The 20,845-nt window shown below is 40.8% G+C and overlaps 2 protein-coding genes across 2 annotated transcripts in view; one reads left to right on the forward strand and one right to left on the reverse strand.

Annotated features, from left to right (window-relative positions):
• The window catches only part of rnasekb (ribonuclease, RNase K b), a 28,583-nt gene that overhangs the window by 4,048 nt on the left and 3,690 nt on the right, over positions 1-20,845 (reverse strand). Inside the window, exons 2-3 of the mRNA XM_034177602.1 lie at positions 6,649-6,657; positions 4,594-4,695 (exon numbers count right to left, since the gene is read on the reverse strand). Of these exons, the coding sequence (XP_034033493.1) occupies positions 4,594-4,671 (78 nt within the window). The 5' untranslated portion in view covers positions 4,672-4,695; positions 6,649-6,657. The remainder of the gene's footprint in view (positions 1-4,593; positions 4,696-6,648; positions 6,658-20,845) is intronic.
• On the forward strand, positions 6,433-19,191 carry LOC117516756 (chromatin complexes subunit BAP18-like). The gene is made up of 6 exons (XM_034177601.1): positions 6,433-6,580; positions 12,367-12,461; positions 12,866-12,967; positions 13,067-13,296; positions 13,379-13,483; positions 19,099-19,191. Exons 1-6 carry the CDS (start codon positions 6,560-6,562, stop codon positions 19,161-19,163), a joined length of 618 nt encoding a protein of 205 aa, XP_034033492.1. The 5' UTR covers positions 6,433-6,559; the 3' UTR covers positions 19,164-19,191.

Here is a 20,845-nt window from a genome sequence, read left to right on the forward strand (position 1 = left end):
TAAGACAGCTTTTGCTGTGATTTGGTGCATTATAAGCTAATTAAATTAATTACTTCATTGTCTCATACGACATGTTAAATTTCCACCCACTGCCACGGTCACATCCTTGATTTGATCTCCACTGGTCTCACTCTTTCCCAGCATCGATCTAGAGATCTCAGATCACATTGGCAGTCGTAATGGATAATGTTACTCCCATTCCAAAGGACAAACACAAAATATCCTTCAGGAAAATAATATCCATCTCCTCTCCTCAGTAAAATGCCGTCACTTCCATACTTATCACAGTTATCATCAGTTCTTCCCTCAGCTCTGGTCTCATCCTCCAACATTCAAACTGGCTGCTGACCTGGACTCAACCCTGACTTCATGACATCTCCGACTCAGAATAGCTTTTATCCACCAAGTATCCACAGAATAGAAGGAGTTTGGCTTCAGTTTGAGCTGCACTCTCTCTGTACAGCAGGCAGAAATATACACTAAATACGGGATAATTCACACTAACAAAATGTGCAAATGAAATAAAATGTGCAATAAGAGAAAAAGAAAAGGGAAAAGGATGTATAAAACAGACAACAGGCTGAAGTTCAACTGTGCATGAGGTAGATGAATTAGTGAATTTTAAGCTTTCCTTCTTATCAAAACTTCTTGAACGTGTTGTCGCCTCCCAACTCAAAGCCCACCTCATTTCCAAAGATCTCTTTGAACTCTTTCAATCCGGTTTTTGTTCCCAACACAGCACTGAAACATCCCCTGTCCAAGTTTCCAATGATTTCCTCCTTTCCTCGGACTCTGGTAACCTCAGCATTCTTGTCCTCCTCGACCTCACTGCAGCTTCTGACACTATTAATCACACTATTCTTCTCTCTCGCCTTGAATCTACCCTCAACATTACCCACACTGCTCTGACCTGGTTATGGTCTTATCTCACTAACAGCCAACAATTTATCAGCATCAATAACTGCTCCATCGCTCCTTTGTCCCAAGGGCAGTGGTGGGCACAGCTAACCAAAAAGTTAGCTGCAATAACCGCTAACTGAAAAGTTAACTTTTATAGCACTAAACCGATAAGCCACTAAAAACATTTAGCAGAAGCTACAGCTAAATGCTAACTTTTAGTATTGACTCCAGTGTAACAGTATATCTTCCCCCAGGGGGGAGGAAGTTGAGCTAGGATATCTTAACCCCCACCCTGGATCCCCCCCCGCATAGCAAGTCTGCTGGAGTATTATCACAGATTTCATCCTTCATTCTGAAGTGTCTGACCCCTTTTTTATGTAAATTCTCTCAATTCACATTTCTTCCCTGCTCATGTATTATTTGGCCTCCCCACTTATGATTGGGTAGCGGGTGGGACTGGGCAATATGACTTAAAGTGCATATCACAATATAAATTTAATCCCTTCACAGTAACGGTATATATCACGATATAAACGTAAGTGTAAAAGTTATATTGGAAGTGTTTCTGAATGGGTCATACAGTCCCTTTTCAAAGTTAAATTGGTTAAAATAAACAAATAAAAACAAAAATAATAAACAGATAATTAATTTTGAGCGCCTGATTCTCTGACTTGTTAGACATGTATTTTTGTGCACTGGAATAATCTCATTTTGCCATTCCTGTTTCTGTCCAGCAGGAGGCAGTGTTAGTTTGTCTGCTTTTGGTGGCGAATTTTTTTTTCACAGAAAGACAACAGAGACACCACCACCATGTGGGTCAATGATCCTGACTGGCTCATGTCGTGGGGTTCCACCAATGATAAAGCAGATGGCGTGGTTTTTTCTCCACTTTCCTGCACCAAGACGGAGCTCTCAGCTCAGCTGAATGAGGAAATATGAGAGTTTACTGCGGCTTTCTGCAAATACATGCACCAAATATGACCATAAAATTCACAAAATATTGCAGGAATTATTAATCATAATTCAGGTTATAGTAGGCCTATTAACATTATTTAAAAAAAACTCATATAAAGCTTGAACCGTGCACATTTAAAACACACTGAAACAGAGACTGAGTCTGGTGAATTTAATGGGACAATTGCTTAATTCGTTCATGTGATTTTTACATGCCCAAATTCAGTCAGGTGACTCCAGAGAGTTAAAATAACTTGTAATTTTACACTCTTACAAGGAGAAGTTTTAATCTGCCGAGGTGGAGATGGAGCCTGTGACCAAAGCACTGACTGCAGCCTTTTCCAGTCCTTCAGAGTCACTGAGGAAGATACGATGACGTTATCAACAAACATTACTGCGATTAGTCGGTGCAGTCTAAATCTCTACAGTTGGCGAAATTTATACTGTGAACTGAATATATCATTTATATCAGCCACCTCTAGTAGCGGGTAAGATTTCCTGAAGAGGCACTTGACCCAAACAGACCCGAGCAAAAGGAAGGCAAATATAAATGTCCAGTTGAAGCATAGCTGATTAGTAAGAAATAGTATTCTGCCAAGATCAATACACTGCAGTGCATGCACGTGGATCAGACATTTAATATATTCATATTAAGGTGTCATATTATACACACACACACACACACACACACGCACGCACGCACACATATGGATGGGTATTGGGAACCAGTGCAAAATGCATAGAACACTGCCATCTACTGGATGGCAGTGTGAACAGCACCCAAATATCACAGTCGCTGTTTGTTGCACTGAATTACACTTAAAGAATTTTCAGTATTGCAAATGCCTTTTTTTTACAAATGAAAAAAGACATATTTACATATTTACCAAGACACATGTTACAGTAACCTGTGTTGGTTTTTACAAACTATCCAGATTAATTTGGTTTATAAATTAATGTATATTTGTATATAGCAGCTTGGCAGCCAGGCTCCTTCTGCTGGGGTACAGTTGAGCTCAGCTCCTCACAGCTGTTTGACTGCTGCAAAACTCCTAACAGACAGGAATCAATATGTGTGATTTTAGGGTTTACAAACGTTTTTGACCCTTTGGCTTTACTAACTATGTCAGCAAAAAAGGTTAGTGGACTAAAAGTTAGTAGAACTAAATTTAGCGGAAGCTAACTGGTCCGCTGATGGTTTTCCAAGTTATCTGAAAAGCTAATCTGCTAACAAAAAAGTTAGCTTTGCTAATTAGTGGTTAACAGAACTGTGCCCACCATTGCCCAAGGGGTCCCCCAGGGCTTGGTGCTGGGTCCTTTCCTCTTCATCCTTTACACGCTTCCCCTTGGTAAAATCATACGTTGTCATGGTCTTTGTTTCCACTGTTATGCCGACGATGTCCAGCTCTACATTTCCACCGAATCCATCACCACTGCAACTCACTCCACTCTCACTAACTGCCTCACTGAGATTAAGTCCTGGAGGCAACCCAACTCTTAAATTCAACTGTGACACATCTGAAATAATCATTATTGGTCCAAAATCCTTCACCCACACCAGCCTGTCTCCCTCCCCTCACATCTGCATCCCTGGAGTCATCTTTGATACCAACCTGTCTTTTGAACACATCAATCACATCACTAGATCCGCTTTTTTCCACCTCAAGATCATTACTCGTCTCTGTCCATCACCCTCCTTATCTGCTGCAGAAACCCTGATCCACGTCTTTATCACATCCAGGTTAGACTACTGCAGTAATATTCTCTATGGTACATCTTTAAAAGTCCTCAATAAACTCCAGTACATTCAGAACTCTGCTGCTCGTCTGCTCACCCACAACTGCTCCCGTGACCACATCACCACTGTTCTTAAGAACCTCCACTGGCTTCCTGTCCCATAGCGTATCCACTTCAAAATACTTCTCCTCACACACAAAGTCCTTCTCAGTCAGGCCCCGCCCACCTCACCGGATCCACCGTCACACTGCTTCCTGTCGCCTCCGCTCCTCTGATGCCACCCTCCTGTCGGTGCCACTCAGCGCCGGACGTGGGGGGACAGAGCCGTCTCCATAGCTGCCCCCTGCCTCTGGAACTCTCTCCCCAAACAGATCCATGACTGTACCGACCCGTCCATCATCACAGCTCGGGTCAAAACCCACCTTTTTAGAACTGCTTTTAACGTGTGGGCTTTTTTGTTTTGAGAGCTTTGTTTTTGAACCTGTAAAGTGTGTCTGAGCTTTGGTAAAAGCGCTATACAAATAAAATGTACTATTATTATTATTATCTCCATAGTTTTACTTCAACAAGAGAATAAAGAACTAAAGAATCCTGGTTTGCGAATAAAAGTTCATTTATAGCATCTGAATGTTTTGGCTGAGTTTTATTTAGTTTATTTATTATTATCTTTTGTTTTTAATCAAAGATTTTTATGAGTTAAGAAATTTAACTGAAGCTAAACCCGAAACGTTCACTTCGGTGGTTGCTAGGCAACAGAGGACGGGTTTGGTGCCTCCTGACACCGGAAGTGTGCAGCGCCTTTTCGGAAGTAGCGGTAAGATTCTGCAGTGCAAAAAATAAAATAGCCTGACCCCTTTCGTGTTCGGGACGTTAATTTACTGGATCGCAATGTGTTTTTAATGTAAGAGTTTGTGTTTAGTGATGCTAAAGCGATAAAGGTAATGAAATGTCTGTGAGAAACAGACATTAGCTAACTGTCCAGGGATTAGTCGGCTCCCTCACCAGCATGATGACGCCCCAAACGCTAAGAACGATCCCGCAGGCGGCGAGCTTCGGCCCGCAGAACAGCAGCGACGGCATCGAATCAACCAAACAAACAAAAACCTGAGAGAAAACCGTCACCGGCAGCGGAGGAGAAACAACCGAAGACGACACCACCGACACCTCCTACCGACGTGACATCACAGTCACCTGACCACCGAACCACGTGACTGTTGGGTCCTGATTCACGGCCGCCAACCAATCACAGTCTAGGAGAGAGGCCAGTATCAGGGCCTGTTGTCAGGCCAGACAGGGTGGAGCCTATCCCAGTGTAAGAGGCGGAGTTAGGAGGCGGGGTTTATACTGGACCGTGGAAGCGCACTAAAAAAAATAGAATCAGAATCAAATTTATTGCAAAGTTCACAGATACAAGGAATTTGATCTGCTGTTTCTGCATAAACAACAAGAAAAGAAAAGGAAAAAAAAAACACTTTTGTAAGAAGTAAGAGTCAAATAGGCAAAACTCTATTCACTGTTAAATAAATATAACCTAATGAGACTGGACAGTGCAAAAACAGGTGATTGGCGTCCAGATGTACAGAACATTCAGTGCAGGTCCTCTGACGTTGTTTATGAGTCCAGCTGTGGATGACCTTATCTTGTAATTATGAGTTCCAGTTCTAATAATTAAGAGATCAGGTGTCTTTTTTTTCTTATTTTTAATGCTACACTTTTACCACAGAACCACCTTGGATCCTGGATGCCAACCATCCAGAAAGACACCTGGGCCATCCCCGTGTCTCTGAACTAACCATCTACCAGTCAAGTGAAAGGTGGGCGTGTCTTTGACCTTCTGCAGTCTCTGGGCTCCTCCACACTGAGAAACTCCCCACATGGATTAAATGTGGTGTCTGATGTTCCCTCAAAGTGTCAGTGATCCTCCTCATCTGAGTCTCACTAAGTAACTGTTCATTGGACACAAAGTCATTCTAGCAGGACCCAAAGATCCTCCACAGAGACCTGGGACCAAAGAGTCCGGTCCGCACCTTAGGACACTGGTTAGAGACCAAGTCTGACAGACTACCTCTGAAATAATCCTGAAATTTAAAATAATCCATGTCCCGTATTCATAAAGAATCTTCCCAGAGAGGCGCTAACTTCTCAAACTAGTTTCCAATGATCTGACGCTTTGTTGTAAGCTTGACTTGTTTTGGAACATGATATGGTACATCAGTCTGTGTATTCAGCCTCGACCCAGTTGTCCATGTGGTTTGAAGGTTCAAGGTTCATCTCAAAGTCCGCTGAAAGAAAACGCAAAGAGGCACCGTTTTTCCGTCCGTTTTACATCCATTATGGAGTGAAAAATCCAACGCTCAAGATTTTGTTACCGCAGTCGTCTTCTTCTTCTTCTTCTGTCGATGAGTTAAAACAACACAGAGCAGGTGGATCAGTGGGATCAAGACTTGGACTGCCAGCATGCAGACCTGGGTTTGATTCCTGGTGGCGCACACCCCGTCTGTGTCCTTGGACAATAAACTTCACCTGGACGGTCTCAGTCCACCCAGAGAAGGAACATGTGATGGACTGGCGTCCTGTCCAGAGGGAGTCCGGAGACCCTTGTTGTTTTCAGGTTCGGTTAAAAAACTGTTTGAGGAATCGAACTTTGAATTTTGTGATGATCTTAACAAGGTTTTACTACTTTTTAAGGAATCTGTCAGGTCTTGCGTTTTGAGTTTCCATGTAACACACCCGAATGTGAAATAACAATTATTATGGGTGTGAAAAGTATCTGACGTTGGATTAAAACGAATTGAAGATAAATGTAATAAATCATAAACTTGCTGGAGCGGAGGGAGTGGCAACATGGCGGCTCGGCGCTGGCTGGCGACGTGTCGTCATTCAGCGGCGACACAAGATAACAGCTAATCTGCGAGCTGCTGTTTTCGATAAATAATCTGAAATAAAACCGTTCGGTTTGTGTTTTGGGATGACGTCAGCCTCTGCGAAGGTCAGTTTGCTACTTTGTTACAATCTTACAGGAGCGGTTTGTGTGAAATTATGTTTTGTGAGTCAAACCGAACTCGGCTCAAAACGTCACGATTTTATCGTTTTTCTGATGATACAAACTAAAATGAGGAAAACGGTTCAAACTACAATTTGTACTAAATTAACGGCTGTTTGGGGTAAATTCGGCTGGAACATAATGTGTCAAAGGCGAGTTTTTATTCAAAGTTTCAGATAAAAATTAATCTTTAGAAAATTCAGTCTGAAATTATTTTAAAAGTTTTTAATTAAAATCTGAAATTAATATTTTATCTGTCGATTATTTTTGTTTTTTGATCTTGTGAAAACGTTAGGAATTTGATCATGTAATTTTGGAGTTCGATGATTTAAAAAAAAAAAACGTCTGTAAATTAAATTAATTTAAAGTTGAGGTTTTTACTTCTGAAGTTTGGAGTTTGTTTCTGTTTTTACGTGAAAGATGAAGAATATTCATGTTTCATTCTGGAACTGATGATGAATTTGTAGTAAAACAATATCTTTGGGGTGGTGAAGGCTGCGGTTTAATTCTCCCCAAGAGCCTTTGAGCAAGAACCTGAAAGCTGCTGTTTAAATAAACACGTTTATTTTCTGTTTTCCAGCAGATTTGAGGTTTTATGTATTTGTCAAGAAACACCTTTCTATCCTGAAAGGTTGACAGGTGGACTTGACCTCAAAGGGGTCAAACCTGATGTTTGTTTTGTTTGTTTTTTGCCAAAAAATTCAGAACTGCAATAGGAAGTAAAAAATAAAATAAATGAATAAAAAAAATCTGTAAAAATAATTTTGTTGTATTTGTGACTTTTGTTTAGATTCAGACATGATTCTGGATTAATCTGGATCATTACAAAATGCTGACTTTTAGTGATCAGAAACCTGATTGGGTTCCGGATTGTTGGACATAAACGGGATCAGTAGGTGGACGTAGAAATTTTCAGGAATTCTGCAAACCCGTTGGCTGTAATGGAGAGCAAGTTTAATTAGACTAGATTTGGTCCAGAAGTATTTGGACAAAACAAAACAATCCAGATGGTCCTGTAGAAGTTTAATAAAAATATCAAAATGAACTCATTTGAAATTACAGCTGTTTTTTAATATAAGTTTAATATCATTTTCAGAGGACAAATGCAATATAATTATTATTTCAAGGCAGTGTAGAAATATAGATATACAACCCCAGTTCCAATGAAGCTGGGACATTGTGTAAAATGTAAATTAAAAACAGAACACAATGATTTGCAAATCCTCTTCAATCTATATTCAATTGAATACACCACAAAGACAAGATATTTAATGTTCAAACTGATAAACTTTATTATTTTTGTGCAAATATTTGCTAATTTTGATATGGATGCCTGCAACACATTTCAAAAACAGCTGTGACTGGTATGTTTACCACTGTTACATCACCTTTCCTTCTAACAACACTCAATAAGCATTTGGGAACTAAGGGCACTCACCTGTTTACAATTAACCTGTTCATCTGTGGAATGTTCCAAACAGGTGTTCTTTGAGCATTCATCAACTTTCCCAGTCTTTTGTTGCCACTGTCCCAGCTTTGTTGAAATGTCCACCACTACGTCCACCTGCTGTTACCGTTCTCAATGTTTGATTGCAAGGAATTTAGGGATTCCATCATCTACAATCCATAATATAATCAGAAGATTCAGAGAATCTGGAGAACTTTCCCAGATTACTTTGAGAAGAAAATAGAAGACGGGGGCTGCCATGACTAGTCAACTAGTCATACTGTCGACAACTAATTTAGTTGTTGACGAGTTGTTTATTTTATTTGTTTATTTAAGTCTTTGTTTTTCTCTCAATTCATAGGTTTAGGCAGCGAGCCATCCTGCTGTCATTTGGACATTCATATTTTGAAAAAGATGGCCGATTAAAACAGTGGCCGTCTTGTTCAAAGCCGTCTAAAATGCACAGTTTACCGAAGGAGCTGTGTGCGTGCGTGCGTGCGTGCGTGCGTGTGTGTGTGTGTGTGTGTGTGTGCGTGCACACGCATGCAGAGTCAACTGGCTGCAGACTGTGAGGGAGGGAGGGAGCGGGTGGGGGAGGGAGATTCCGGAGGCACGAGACATTGCATTCTGCAGAGAACCATCAGTGCACATGAGACAGTGAGCGCGGAGCAGAGAGAGAGGGTTTTAACCCAAGTGAACATGTAAAAAAAAAACAACAAAAAAAAAAACATGGCGCTGCCTTTACTTCTCTCTCCACTTTCTCTACCCGTACGGTTCTGATGGCATTGTCCTGTTCACACCATGTGCGTGTCGTATACTGAATTTATGAGATCATGAGATGAAATAAACGATTATCCTGAAAAAATAAGAATATATAAATGAACTGAGCAAAAAATTATGCATACACGGGTTAAAAATAAAAACCTTGCTGTGGAGAAGCTGTGCAGTGATGTTCAGAGGCACAGATCACAAAAAGCAGGTGAGAACTCTGAACTTTAACAGCTGTTATTTTCCAGAGGTATTTGTTTGTTCAATCTTGAGCTTAATGTAGTGTTCAAGCACAAAACGTGACTGAAGAGAAGAAAAAAATGATTTCATCACACTAAAATGAACTGGAGTCAGAATAAAAATTTAAGCTACTGATTTCTGTTATTTTTCAAAGCTATTATAAGCTGCAGCTATATGTTTTATTCATTTCAAAGTGAGTTTCCTCTTATTCTGATTTATTTATACAAAAAATAATGGGAGTCAAGTCAGCCTGCATTGTTCAGTTTATATCAAAGTTTACCTGCACATGTTCATGTATTTTTTCTTTCTTTATAAGAGTTTGGTGTTTACATCAGTTCTACGTAGTTTTAAAACGGAATAAAATGTTCACACTTTTCTTTACAGCAGTTCTGTAATTTCAGAAATGCAACAAAAACAACCATGCATCAGAAAACGTTGGGACTGTTTGTAAAATGAAGATAAAAATAACAATGTTGCACTATTCCCAGTTTCTCCACTCACAGAAGCCAAAAGTTCTACCAGAGTTGTGTCTTGGTGGCTTCCCTCACTTGTCTTCTTCCAGCATGGACATTTAGTTTTTCAGAACTGCCTACCTGACACAGATTTACAATAAAGTACCACCCTGTTTGTATTTCTGAATGACTGATATAAATGAAGTCGAAGAAATAGTGACTGTTTTGGAAATGTTCATGTTTTCATCCATTGACATTTCTCTGAAAATGCTGCAGGCCTTAATTTTAGGAAATTACATATGATCCGACTAGTCGACTAATCGCAAAAATAATCTTTGACTAGTCAACTATCAAAATAGTCCTTTGTGGCAGCCCTATAGAAGACATGAGGTTAAACATATCCCAGCATGCCTTAACCCAGCCACTACACCCTGCTATTGAGGTGGACGCCACTACTGAGGTATTAACTAGATTTACAGAATTTGATAGTATCTCACTAGGCATACTGATGAAACTCGTAACGTCAAAAAAAAAAAAAAAACCTGTTTATTTGATCCTATACCAACAAAACTGTTTAAGGACCTGTGGCCCACTCTTGGGCCAACTGTGCTGGAAATGATTAATCTTTAACTTCTGGATCTGTTCCTAAATGTTTGAAATCTGCAGTGATTGAAAAACTATCGGTCGGTATCAAATCTATCATGTTGCTGTAAAATTCTGGAAAAAGTGGTTTCACGGCAGCTCGTAGACTATCTTACTGAGAATAATCTCTTTGAGCCACTGCAGTCTGCTTTTAAAAAATATCATTCCACAGAGACGACTCTCACTAAAGTGGTGAATGATCTTTTTACAATGTATTCGGACACCACTACGGTTCTGGTGCTGTTAGATCTCAGTGCTGCATTTGATACCATGGATCATCATATTCTACTCAACAGGCTGCAAAAGTACTTTGGGATTACAGGGAGTGCCCTTGCATGGTTGACATCATACCTGACCAGTCGTTCTCACTGTGTTTTGTACAGTAACACTACCTCTAACCTTAGTGACATGAAATTTGGGGTTCTACAGGGGTTTATCTTAGGCCCCCTGCTTTTCTCCCTTTATATAGCACCCCTTGGGCAGATATTCCGGCATTTTGGGATTACCTTTCACTGCCATGCTGATGATACTCGGTTATACATGCCGATAACTGCTGGTAATCTCATCCACATAAAATCCTTAGAAGATTGTCTTGCATCAGTGAAAAGCTGGATGTCTGCTGGATGTCCTACTTTTAAACACTGATAAGACTGAAATGACGGTTCTTGGTCCAGTGAGACATTGGCATCAGTTTGACCAGTTAACACTTAGCCTAGGCTGGTGTGTCATACATCACACTGACAAACTGAGGAACCTTGGCATAATTTTTGATCCTACATTGTCCTTTGATCTCCACATTAAAAATATTACGGGGACTGCTTTCTTCCACCTCCGAAATATAGCGAAGATTCGTCCCATCCTGTCTATCGCTGATGCTGAGACCCTGATTAATGCGTTTATCTTTTCTAGATTGGACTACTGCAATGTTCTGTTTTCTGGTTTGCCAGGTCACAGATCTTTCTCTTATCGTGCCCCTGTTCTGTGGAATGATCTCCCTGCGTCAATAAAAGTCAGATTCTGTGGAGACTTTCAAGTCCAGACTTAAGACGCACTTATTTTCCCTTTCATATGGCTAGCATACTGACATAGTATAGTTCTACGGTACATCCGGGTTTTGGAGCAACACATGCTGCCATCCAAGCAACGTCTTTTTCAGGGACGTCCCTGCTTATTTCAGCAAGACAATGCCAAGCCACATTCTGCACGTGTTACAACAGCGTGGCTTCGTAGTATAAAGGTACGGGTAGTAGACTGGCCTGCCTGCAGTCCAGACCTGTCACCCATTGAAAATGTGTGGCGCATTATGAAGCGCAAAATACGACAACAGAGACCCCGGACTGTTGAACAACTGAAGTCGTACATCTAGCAAGAATAGGAAAGAATTCCACCTACAAAGCTTCAACAATTAGTGTCCTCAGTTCCAAAATGCTTATTGAGTGTTGTTAGAAGGAAAGGTGATGTAACACAGTGGTAAACATACCACTGTCCCAGCTTTTTTGAAACATGTTGCAGGCATCCATTTCAAAATTAGTAAATATTTGCAGAAAAACAAAGTTTATCTGTTTGAACATTAAATATCTTGTCTTTGTGGTCTATTCAATTGAATATAGGTTGAAGAGGATTTGAAAATCACTGTATTCTGTTTTTATTACATTTTACACAATGTCCCAACTTCATTGGAATTGGGGTCGTCCATAAGTATTCACAGCCTTTGTTCAGTACTTTGTTGATGCACCTTTGGCAGCAATTACAGCCTCAAGTCTTCCTGAATATGATGCCACAAGCTTGGTGCACCTATTTTTGGGCAGTTTGGTCCATTCCTCTTTGTAGCACCTCTCAACCTCCATCAGGTTTGATGGGGAGTGTTGGTGCACAGACATTTTCAGATCTCTCCAGAGATGTTCAGTGGGATTCAGGTCCGGGCTCTGGCTGGACCACTGAGGGATATTCACAGAGTCGTCCTGAAGCCACTTCTTTGATATCTTGGCTGTGTGCTTTGGGTCATTGTCCTGCTGAAAGATGAACCCTCACCCCGGTCTAATCTCAAGAGCGCTCTGGACTGGAGCAGGTTTTCAGGTCCCATCCGAGTATGAACCAGGACCTAAACGCATGTGGAGCGGACTGGCTGCTCATTTTTACATCACGCTAACAAATGTCATTTCCCACAATGCCTTGCTGAACAGGTGGGGGAGATTTTCTCAGCAGCCGGAGCAGCGTTCTCAAAGCTGGGCGAGCTGACCATGCAGCTGCATCCGGTCTCTGACTCCAGTCCTGCAGGGTGAGTTCACAAACGCCTGAAAACCGATATTACCATATTAGCAGATAAACCTGTCTGTTTTTTACCGGCTTCTCTTAAACCAAAAAAATTATTTACTTCACAAAAAAACAAAAAAAATCTTAATTCTGGAATTACTTTAGATAGTTGGAAACAGTTACTATGGTAACTATGCAAAACGTGTTTTTCAAATGTTTTGTAAAATGTACAATAAAATAAAATTCAGCCTGATTCTAAGTTTTAAGTTTTTTTTTTTTTTTTTTTTTGCATTTCGGTGTGAACACAGTTTCTGTCTCTGTTACTCTGTCAGCGGTGGTGCCACCTGGTGGTGGCCGGATGTAAATGCAGCAGAGTCCAAAGAATGATTCCCTTTCAGCTTTAAGTGACTCATTTGTCTCTGTCCTCAGAGCCAAATGGACAGAGACGGAAATCGAGATGCTGCGGCTTGCAGTGCGGCGATTCGGAGACGACCTCAACAACATCAGCACCGTGATCAAAGAGCGCACCATGTGAGTCACTTCTGTTCCGATACGCATTTGATGGTGTGCTGTTTCGCCTTGGCTGGGTTTTGATATCCCATAATTCTTTTCTCTGCATTTTCCTAGCAGCGCTCAGATAAAGAGCACGGTGAAGAGGAAGTTGTACGAGGACAGCAGAATCCCAATTTCAACAGAGTCCCAGAAGAAGACCTTCAAAAAGACAGCTGTTGCCGTGACACCGGCTCCGGCGCCCGCCTCTCCCGTCGTGATCTCGGTGCCGACGTCGCAGGTCACCGTGGCAACGGGGATGCAGAGCAGTCCATCTTTAGCCCCGCCCATTAAGAAGCAGAAGACTGCAGGTAAGGTCAAAATGAAAGGGAGACGCCATCTGCTGGTCAGATGAGGACATGCAGATAGCACAGTCCTTGTTTCCCACCACAGACGTGACACTGAGCGCGCTGAATGACTCGGACGTCAACAGTGACCTGGTTGACATCGAAGGACTCGGGGACGGCTCGTCCAACAAGAAGCTCAACTTTGACCAAGGTCAGAATCAGAACCACAAAAACTGTTTTTAAGGAAAATGTCATGGAAATTAAAATTTATTTGGCAACTGACAAATCAAAAATCAAAAATAACTTTATTTATCCGTTAGGAACTTCCTTTGCAGACAGAGCGCCAGCACGAGCAGAAACACACATTTCATGCATAATAAAACTCCATAAAAATCAACACTTCATCAACACTTAATAAATATAATTACACAAGCCAATAAAAGCCAAGTACAGCCTGCTCAAAAAAACTAGTCACATTAGCTGCTGTTCATCAGGCGGATCGAGGTGGGCAGAAAACTGGAGGTGGCCCTCTTAGTCCTAAAAGGCAGGGACCTGAACCTACGACCTGATGGTAAAAAGGTGTAGTGCTGGTGCAGAGTGTGAGTGGGGTCTGTGGAGATCTGTGTGGCTTTCCTCACGACTCTGTGGTTATAGATGGAGATAAGTGAATCCTGCTGCTGTCAAGTGATTTTGATTCTGAAATCTGAATCTGAAATCTGACAATCAACAGATTTCCCATCTCTGCCCCCCCACCCCGCACTCGTGACCAGAAGTCAAGACTAAACCACTGACCCCTGGGTGACCACATAATCATTTTGTATCACCTATTTTTTTATTAGTCATTTCACACAATTCATAAAAACGTGCCGGAATAAGATGTGCATTATTTGGAAGTAAATTAAGGTGTAATTGACTTTAGCCCAATCAATCAATTTCAATTCAATCAATTTGTTTTTTTTTTATATAGCGTCAAATCACAACAAACAGTTGCCCCAAGGTGCTTTATATTGTAAAGCAAGGCCATACAATAATTATGAAAAAGCCCAACGGTCAAAACGACCCCCTGTGAGCAAGCACTTGGCTACAGTGGGAAGGAAAAACTCCCTTTTAACAGGAAGAAACCTCCAGCAGAACCAGGCTCAGGGAGGGGCAGTCTTCTGCTGGGACTGGTTGGGGCTGAGGGAGAGAACCAGGAAAAAGACATGCTGTGGAGGGGAGCAGAGATCGATCACTAATGATTAAATGCAGAGTGGTGCATACAGAGCAAAAAGAGAAAGAAACAGTGCATCATGGGAACCCCCCAGCAGTCTACGTCTATAGCAGCATAACTAAGGGATGGTTCAGGGTCACCTGATCCAGCCCTAACTATAAGCTTTAGCAAAAAGGAAAGTTTTAAGCCTAATCTTAAAAGTAGAGAGGGTGTCTGTCTCCCTGATCTGAATTGGGAGCTGGTTCCACAGGAGAGGAGCCTGAAAGCTGAAGGCTCTGCCTCCCATTCTACTCTTACAAACCCTAGGAACTACAAGTAAGCCTGCAGTCTGAGAGCGAAGCGCTCTATTGGGGTGATATGGTACTACGAGGTCCCTAAGATAAGATGGGACCTGATTATTCAAAACCTTATAAGTAAGAAGAAGAATTTTAAATTCTATTCTAGAATTAACAGGAAGCCAATGAAGAGAGGCCAATATGGGTGAGATATGCTCTCTCCTTCTAGTCCCGGTCAGTACTCTAGCTGCAGCATTTTGAATTAACTGAAGGCTTTTTAGGGAACTTTTACAACAACCTGATAATAATGAATTACAATAGTCCAGCCTAGAGGAAATAAATGCATGAATTAGTTTTTCAGCATCACTCTGAGACAAGACCTTTCTAATTTTAGAGATATTGCGTAAATGCAAAAAAGCAGTCCTACATATTTGTTTAATATGCGCTTTGAATGACATATCCTGATCAAAAATGACTCCAAGATTTCTCACAGTATTACTAGAGGTCAGGGTAATGCCATCCAGAGTAAGGATCTGGTTAGACACCATGTTTCTAAGATTTGTGGGGCCAAGTACAATAACTTCAGTTTTATCTGAGTTTAAAAGCAGGAAATTAGAGATCATCCATGTCTTTATGTCTGTAAGACAATCCTGCAGTTTAGCTAATTGGTGTGTGTCCTCTGGCTTCATGGATAGATAAAGCTGGGTATCATCTGCGTAACAATGAAAATTTAAGCAATACCGTCTAATAATACTACCTAAGGGAAGCATGTATAAAGTGAATAAAATTGGTCCTAGCACAGAACCTTGTGGAACTCCATAATTAACTTTAGTCTGTGAAGAAGATTCCCCATTTACATGAACAAATTGTAATCTATTAGACAAATATGATTCAAACCACCGCAGCGCAGTGCCTTTAATACCTATAGCATGCTCTAATCTCTGTAATAAAATGTTATGGTCAACAGTATCAAAAGCAGCACTGAGGTCTAACAGAACAAGCACAGAGATGTCCGAGGCCATAAGAAGATCATTTGTAACCTTCACTAATGCTGTTTCTGTACTATGATGAATTCTAAAACCTGACTGAAACTCTTCAAATAGACCATTCCTCTGCAGATGATCAGTTAGCTGTTTTACAACTACCCTTTCAAGAATTTTTGAGAGAAAAGGAAGGTTGGAGATTGGCCTATAATTAGCTAAGATAGCTGGGTCAAGTGATGGCTTTTTAAGTAATGGTTTAATTACTGCCACCTTAAAAGCCTGTGGTACATAGCCAACTAACAAAGATAGATTGATTGATTTGCCCTCCATCCAGGACTAATTACAAGTCCTGGATGGAGGGCAGACTGGCTCTGATTTTTTTTTTTTTTTTTTTTTTTTTTCTTCTCTGTAGACCTGACAGTTGGTTGAAGTCTGTGTCTGTCATGTTTGGAGGCAGAGAGAAACCAAACAGAGATGGAGAAACAGGAACCAAACAGGACAGACTGGATGATGGATGTGTAGAAGATAATGAGCTGTTCCTGGGGCAGGTTGAACTTCCTGAGCTGTCTGAGGAAGTACATCCTCTGCTGTGCCTTTTTTCTCATGGAGTCAATGTGGCAGGTCCACTTCAGATTTTGGGAGATGGTGGATCCCAGGAACTGGAAAGGGTACACAGTAGGCACAGTGTTGTGGCTGGAAAGGGGAAGTGATGCTGGGTTCCTCCTGAAGTCTTCTATCATCTCCACAGTCTTGAGTAGGTTCAGCTCCAGGTTGTTCTGACCACATCAGAGGACCAACTGTTCCACCTCCTGTCTGTCTGCAGCCTCATCACCACCCTGGATGAGTCCAGTGATGGTGGCGTCATCCGCAGACCTCATGAGCTGCGGTGCAGTTGTTTGTGTAGAGGGAGAAGAGCAGTGGGGAGAGCACACAGCCCTGAGGGGCACCAGTGCTGGTTGTCCATGTGCTGGATGTGATGCTCCCCAGGAAGTTGGAGATCCACTGACAGGTGGGAGCTGGCACAGAGAGGTTGGAGAGGGTTTTTTTTTTTTTTTTTTTTTTTTTTTTTTTTGTGGAGAATGTTAAATGGACTCCATTTATATAGCGCTTTTCCATCTGCAGCAGGTGCTCAAAGCTCTTAACAATAATGCCTCACGTTCACCCTGATGTCAGGCTGCTGCCATACAAGGTACTCGCTAAACACCAGGAGCAACTAGGGGATTAAAGACCTTACCCAAGAGCCCTTAGTGATTTTCCTGTCAGGCTGGGATTTGAACTGAGCATCCTCTAGTCTCAAGCCCAACGCTTGGAATGTTGGGGATGATGGTGTTGACGCTGAGGTGAAGTCCATGAACAGGATCCTCATGTACGTACCTGCAGAGTCCAGGTGCTGCAGGATGTAATGCAGACCCATGTTGACTGCATCCTCAATAGACCTGACTGGCCGGTAGGCAAAGTGCAGGGATCCAGCAGGGGTCCTGTGATGTCCTTCAGGTGGCTCAACACCAGCCATTCAAAAGACTTCATGACTACAGATGTCAGGGCGACGGGCCTGTAGTCATTTAGTCATGTTATGGAAGCATTTGAAGCAGGAGGGGACCTCAAACAGCTCCAGAGATCTGTTGAAAATGGGGGGGAAACTGATCAGCACAGGCTGTCAGACATGAGGGGGGAGACAGCATCAGGTCCTGGAGCCTTTTTGATCATATGATCGATAATAGAAAACTGCTTTGTGGTGCAGATTATTGTCATTTTTTTAATTGCTCGTGCCCCCCCCCCCCCCCCCCCAATGTGTCATGAAGAAATGCTTCCCCCGGTTCGCTACTGGGTGAATCAATGGTAGTCTGACACACCTGCTAAATGACTGAGACTGCAGAGGACTGTGATTGGTCACTTTTCCCATTTAACTCCTTCCTCAACCGTCATATCTTTATAGTTTTTGCAGTGCGCCCGCTGATTACATTTCGATCATGGATCAAATATGTTTGGCAGAAAAGTCCACAAATATGACAGAGTTGAAAAACTACAAAGACGCTCAAATTTTGTGGACCGTACCATTGGTTTGGAGGACGATGATGATTGTATGAAGTGGAGCTCGTTGAGGGACAAATCAGTATAGAAAAAGCTGCTGTTCCTGCAACAGAGAACTTTAAAGGGGCCACACTCACAGGATGTCATTGAGTTACGGAGTTCTAGAAGCGTAATTCATGCTATATGATTTTAAGATACCACTCCGCAGTGGACTGAGAAAAAACAGGGACTCAACCAAATGTTGATCTTTTTAATGCACATAATGTCCGGCGCTTATTTAAGGCAGGCATTTATTTATTTATTTATTTTCAGATGACGTTTTGACTCATTCATTAAATGAGGCAGATCCCACTTCAAGGTTAGGTTTTTAATCTTTTTTTTTTTCTGTTTTATACATAGAGCTGATTTTGTCCGTTTTCTACTTCGAGTGGATTTCAAATACAACGGACAAAATTCCTTGGTCCACTTGAATCCATTATATGCGAGTTTTACTGTATTAAATGCATGTGTGCATCATTTTTAGTAAGTACAGTGTAAGTACATAATGTAATTGGAAATATGTTAAAATACATGGATGATACAAGAAAGTGAAAACACTTATTTCCATTGTGGTCCATTTAAAAATCAAATGACAAAATAGAAGTAAAAATATAATAACGATAATAATAGTGTGTGTATATGAAACAAAGAACCTAAACAGTTTATAAATAAATTAACATTTAAATTAACATTTTAAAAAATTATGTAATTAACAGGAAATAAAAGGGTTGAGTGCCTCTTCTAAAAATTGTTGAGGTCTAAGGTTCTAAAAACATTCTGGACTTACATACCATTCCAACTTATTGTAGAAATTTTGCATAATTTATTACCACGCTTGAAAAATGTCCGTCCATCCATCCATTTTCTTCCGCTTTATCCGGAGTCGGGTCGCGGGGGCAGCAGCTCAAGCAAAGCCGCCCAGACCTCCCGATCCACACACACCTCCCCCAGTTCCTCTGGGGGAACCCCAAGGCGTTCCCAAGCCAGCCGAGAGATGTAGTCACTCCAGCATGTCCTGGGTCTTCCCCAGGCTTGAAAAATGTCACCTACCTATATTATAAACATGACCCAATCTAGAGCCCATGGATCCCCATGGGCAACACCACAGTAAAGATTTAAAATGAGTCATTGGAAATGTCGGTGCGGTGGATTAATGATGTCAGCAGACAAATGGACGAGGAGTCACTCATCCAAACAAAACTCCAACACAACAAACTGTTCTTGGAAACAGAATTCGAGGAGTTTCCGTGAAGCTTTTTTTTTTTTTTAATTCTTCTTGTTTCCTCAGAGAGTCTGAACTTGGACTCCAGCCTCATCATGAACTCCAGTGACCTCCCGCTGCTGTCCCGTTGACCCCATGTGACCTCTGACCTTCTGCTGTGAAATGTAGAAACAGCCCATCAAACACTTCTTTTCTGTGGTCACAAACACAAATGATCCTGTTTTATTTTTATTATTTCTTTAATGTGCATAAGGTCCAGAAAACAAAAATCTTCAAAAATGTCAGAGTTCAACTTTTTTATTGTTATTATTTTTAATAAACATACCTGAAGTTCAGATCTTGTTTCTTTTACTTTTTTTTTTTTTTTTAAACTCTGGTACATTTTTCATCAAATGTTTAGACAATTTGACTCCTGAAACGTGCTGGGAATTTATTTTTTATTTTGAGAGAAAGAAAATTAGTTTACAGAAGCTTGTCAGAATTTTGATGGTTTATGTATTGTTTACGGTATATTCCATTATGAAGCCGCGGCCATCGGTGGCCTTTTCCTCTGTGATGCGGATGTTTGTGCAATAATCGTCATTAAGTTCACAAACAAGTTGAATTTTTCAAACCCGGAGTCAAACCTCTGGTCCAATAAAAAATAAAACAAATAATCATGATTTTCACACATTGATTTGTACGTGGTGCGAATCGTCATGGTGATAAATCTGACAGTAGACCCATGTAGTTATTCTTTAGTGCATGTTTCTTTAACAGTTGAAATTCAATATCTCTCTCCTTCCCCCATCTGGATGTAAAAAATGTCTCTCTGCTGTTATTAACGGTCACTGTAGTGCCATCTGCTGGTGCAAACACAGGAGAAAAGGAAAACATGCATCATTTCTTTCCTCTTTAGTTTCATAAAAAAATGTTTTATCTTTTGTAAATAATTTGTTCAAAGGAAAAACTACTTGTGGCCTGAAAATACTGTCAGTGTTTTCTTCTGCATGCCTTTTGTTTCCGTTATCATCACTGAGGAGCCGCCACGTCGTTTGTCTCGTCAGTCTAACATTAAAATAAATGTTGCTTTACAGAAGAAAGTTTGAGTCACGAGAAAAATCATAAAAAAAAAGAAATATCACAAAGTGCAATAACATTTAATTGAATAACAAAAGTTCAGAATTTTACTGTGTGAAAGATGAAACTACAAAATGTACTTAAAAAAAAAAAAAAAAATTTGGCACAAATGCTACAGACCTCTTCATCTGCCTTAACAATACACATTCAAAATTTTATTTTCTATCTTTAATGTTTGATTCGAGCTGTTGCAAATAAAGGCAAAATAATTGATTTTTATAGTTTGTGGCACAGATGGAATGACAGCGCCCCCATCAGGACACAAAGGACAGCATTAACACAAGTTAAGAGTTTTGTTGCCATTTCTGGTTCAAATAAAAACTTGTTGCCGTGATCAGAAACTCTGGTGGGTTGCCATAGCAACGTGCTGTTGGTTTTGTGACGTTAACTTTGCCGTGAAAAAGTGATGCATTGGTTTGGAAATAATAAAAATCAGCAAAAGTACTTCTCATCTTAGAACAAACTGATTTTAATGGAAAGCATTTTTACAGCATGGCGACTAAATAACATTTTTAAATAAGTTCTTTCATTTTGTTTTTATTACCGTTTTGTTTTTCTCCTCAAATTTAGAAAATTAATTGTCTAGCAGTGGTACAAATTGTACTTTAAAGGACATGTCACACATTATTTAAGATCCCAGTTAGCAACATAACATCAAATTATTCATGATTACGAGTCTATCTGCGCACATGCG

Source organism: Thalassophryne amazonica, chromosome 9 (genome assembly GCF_902500255.1).
Source record: "Thalassophryne amazonica chromosome 9, fThaAma1.1, whole genome shotgun sequence".
NCBI classification, from domain to species: Eukaryota; Metazoa; Chordata; class Actinopteri; order Batrachoidiformes; family Batrachoididae; genus Thalassophryne; species Thalassophryne amazonica.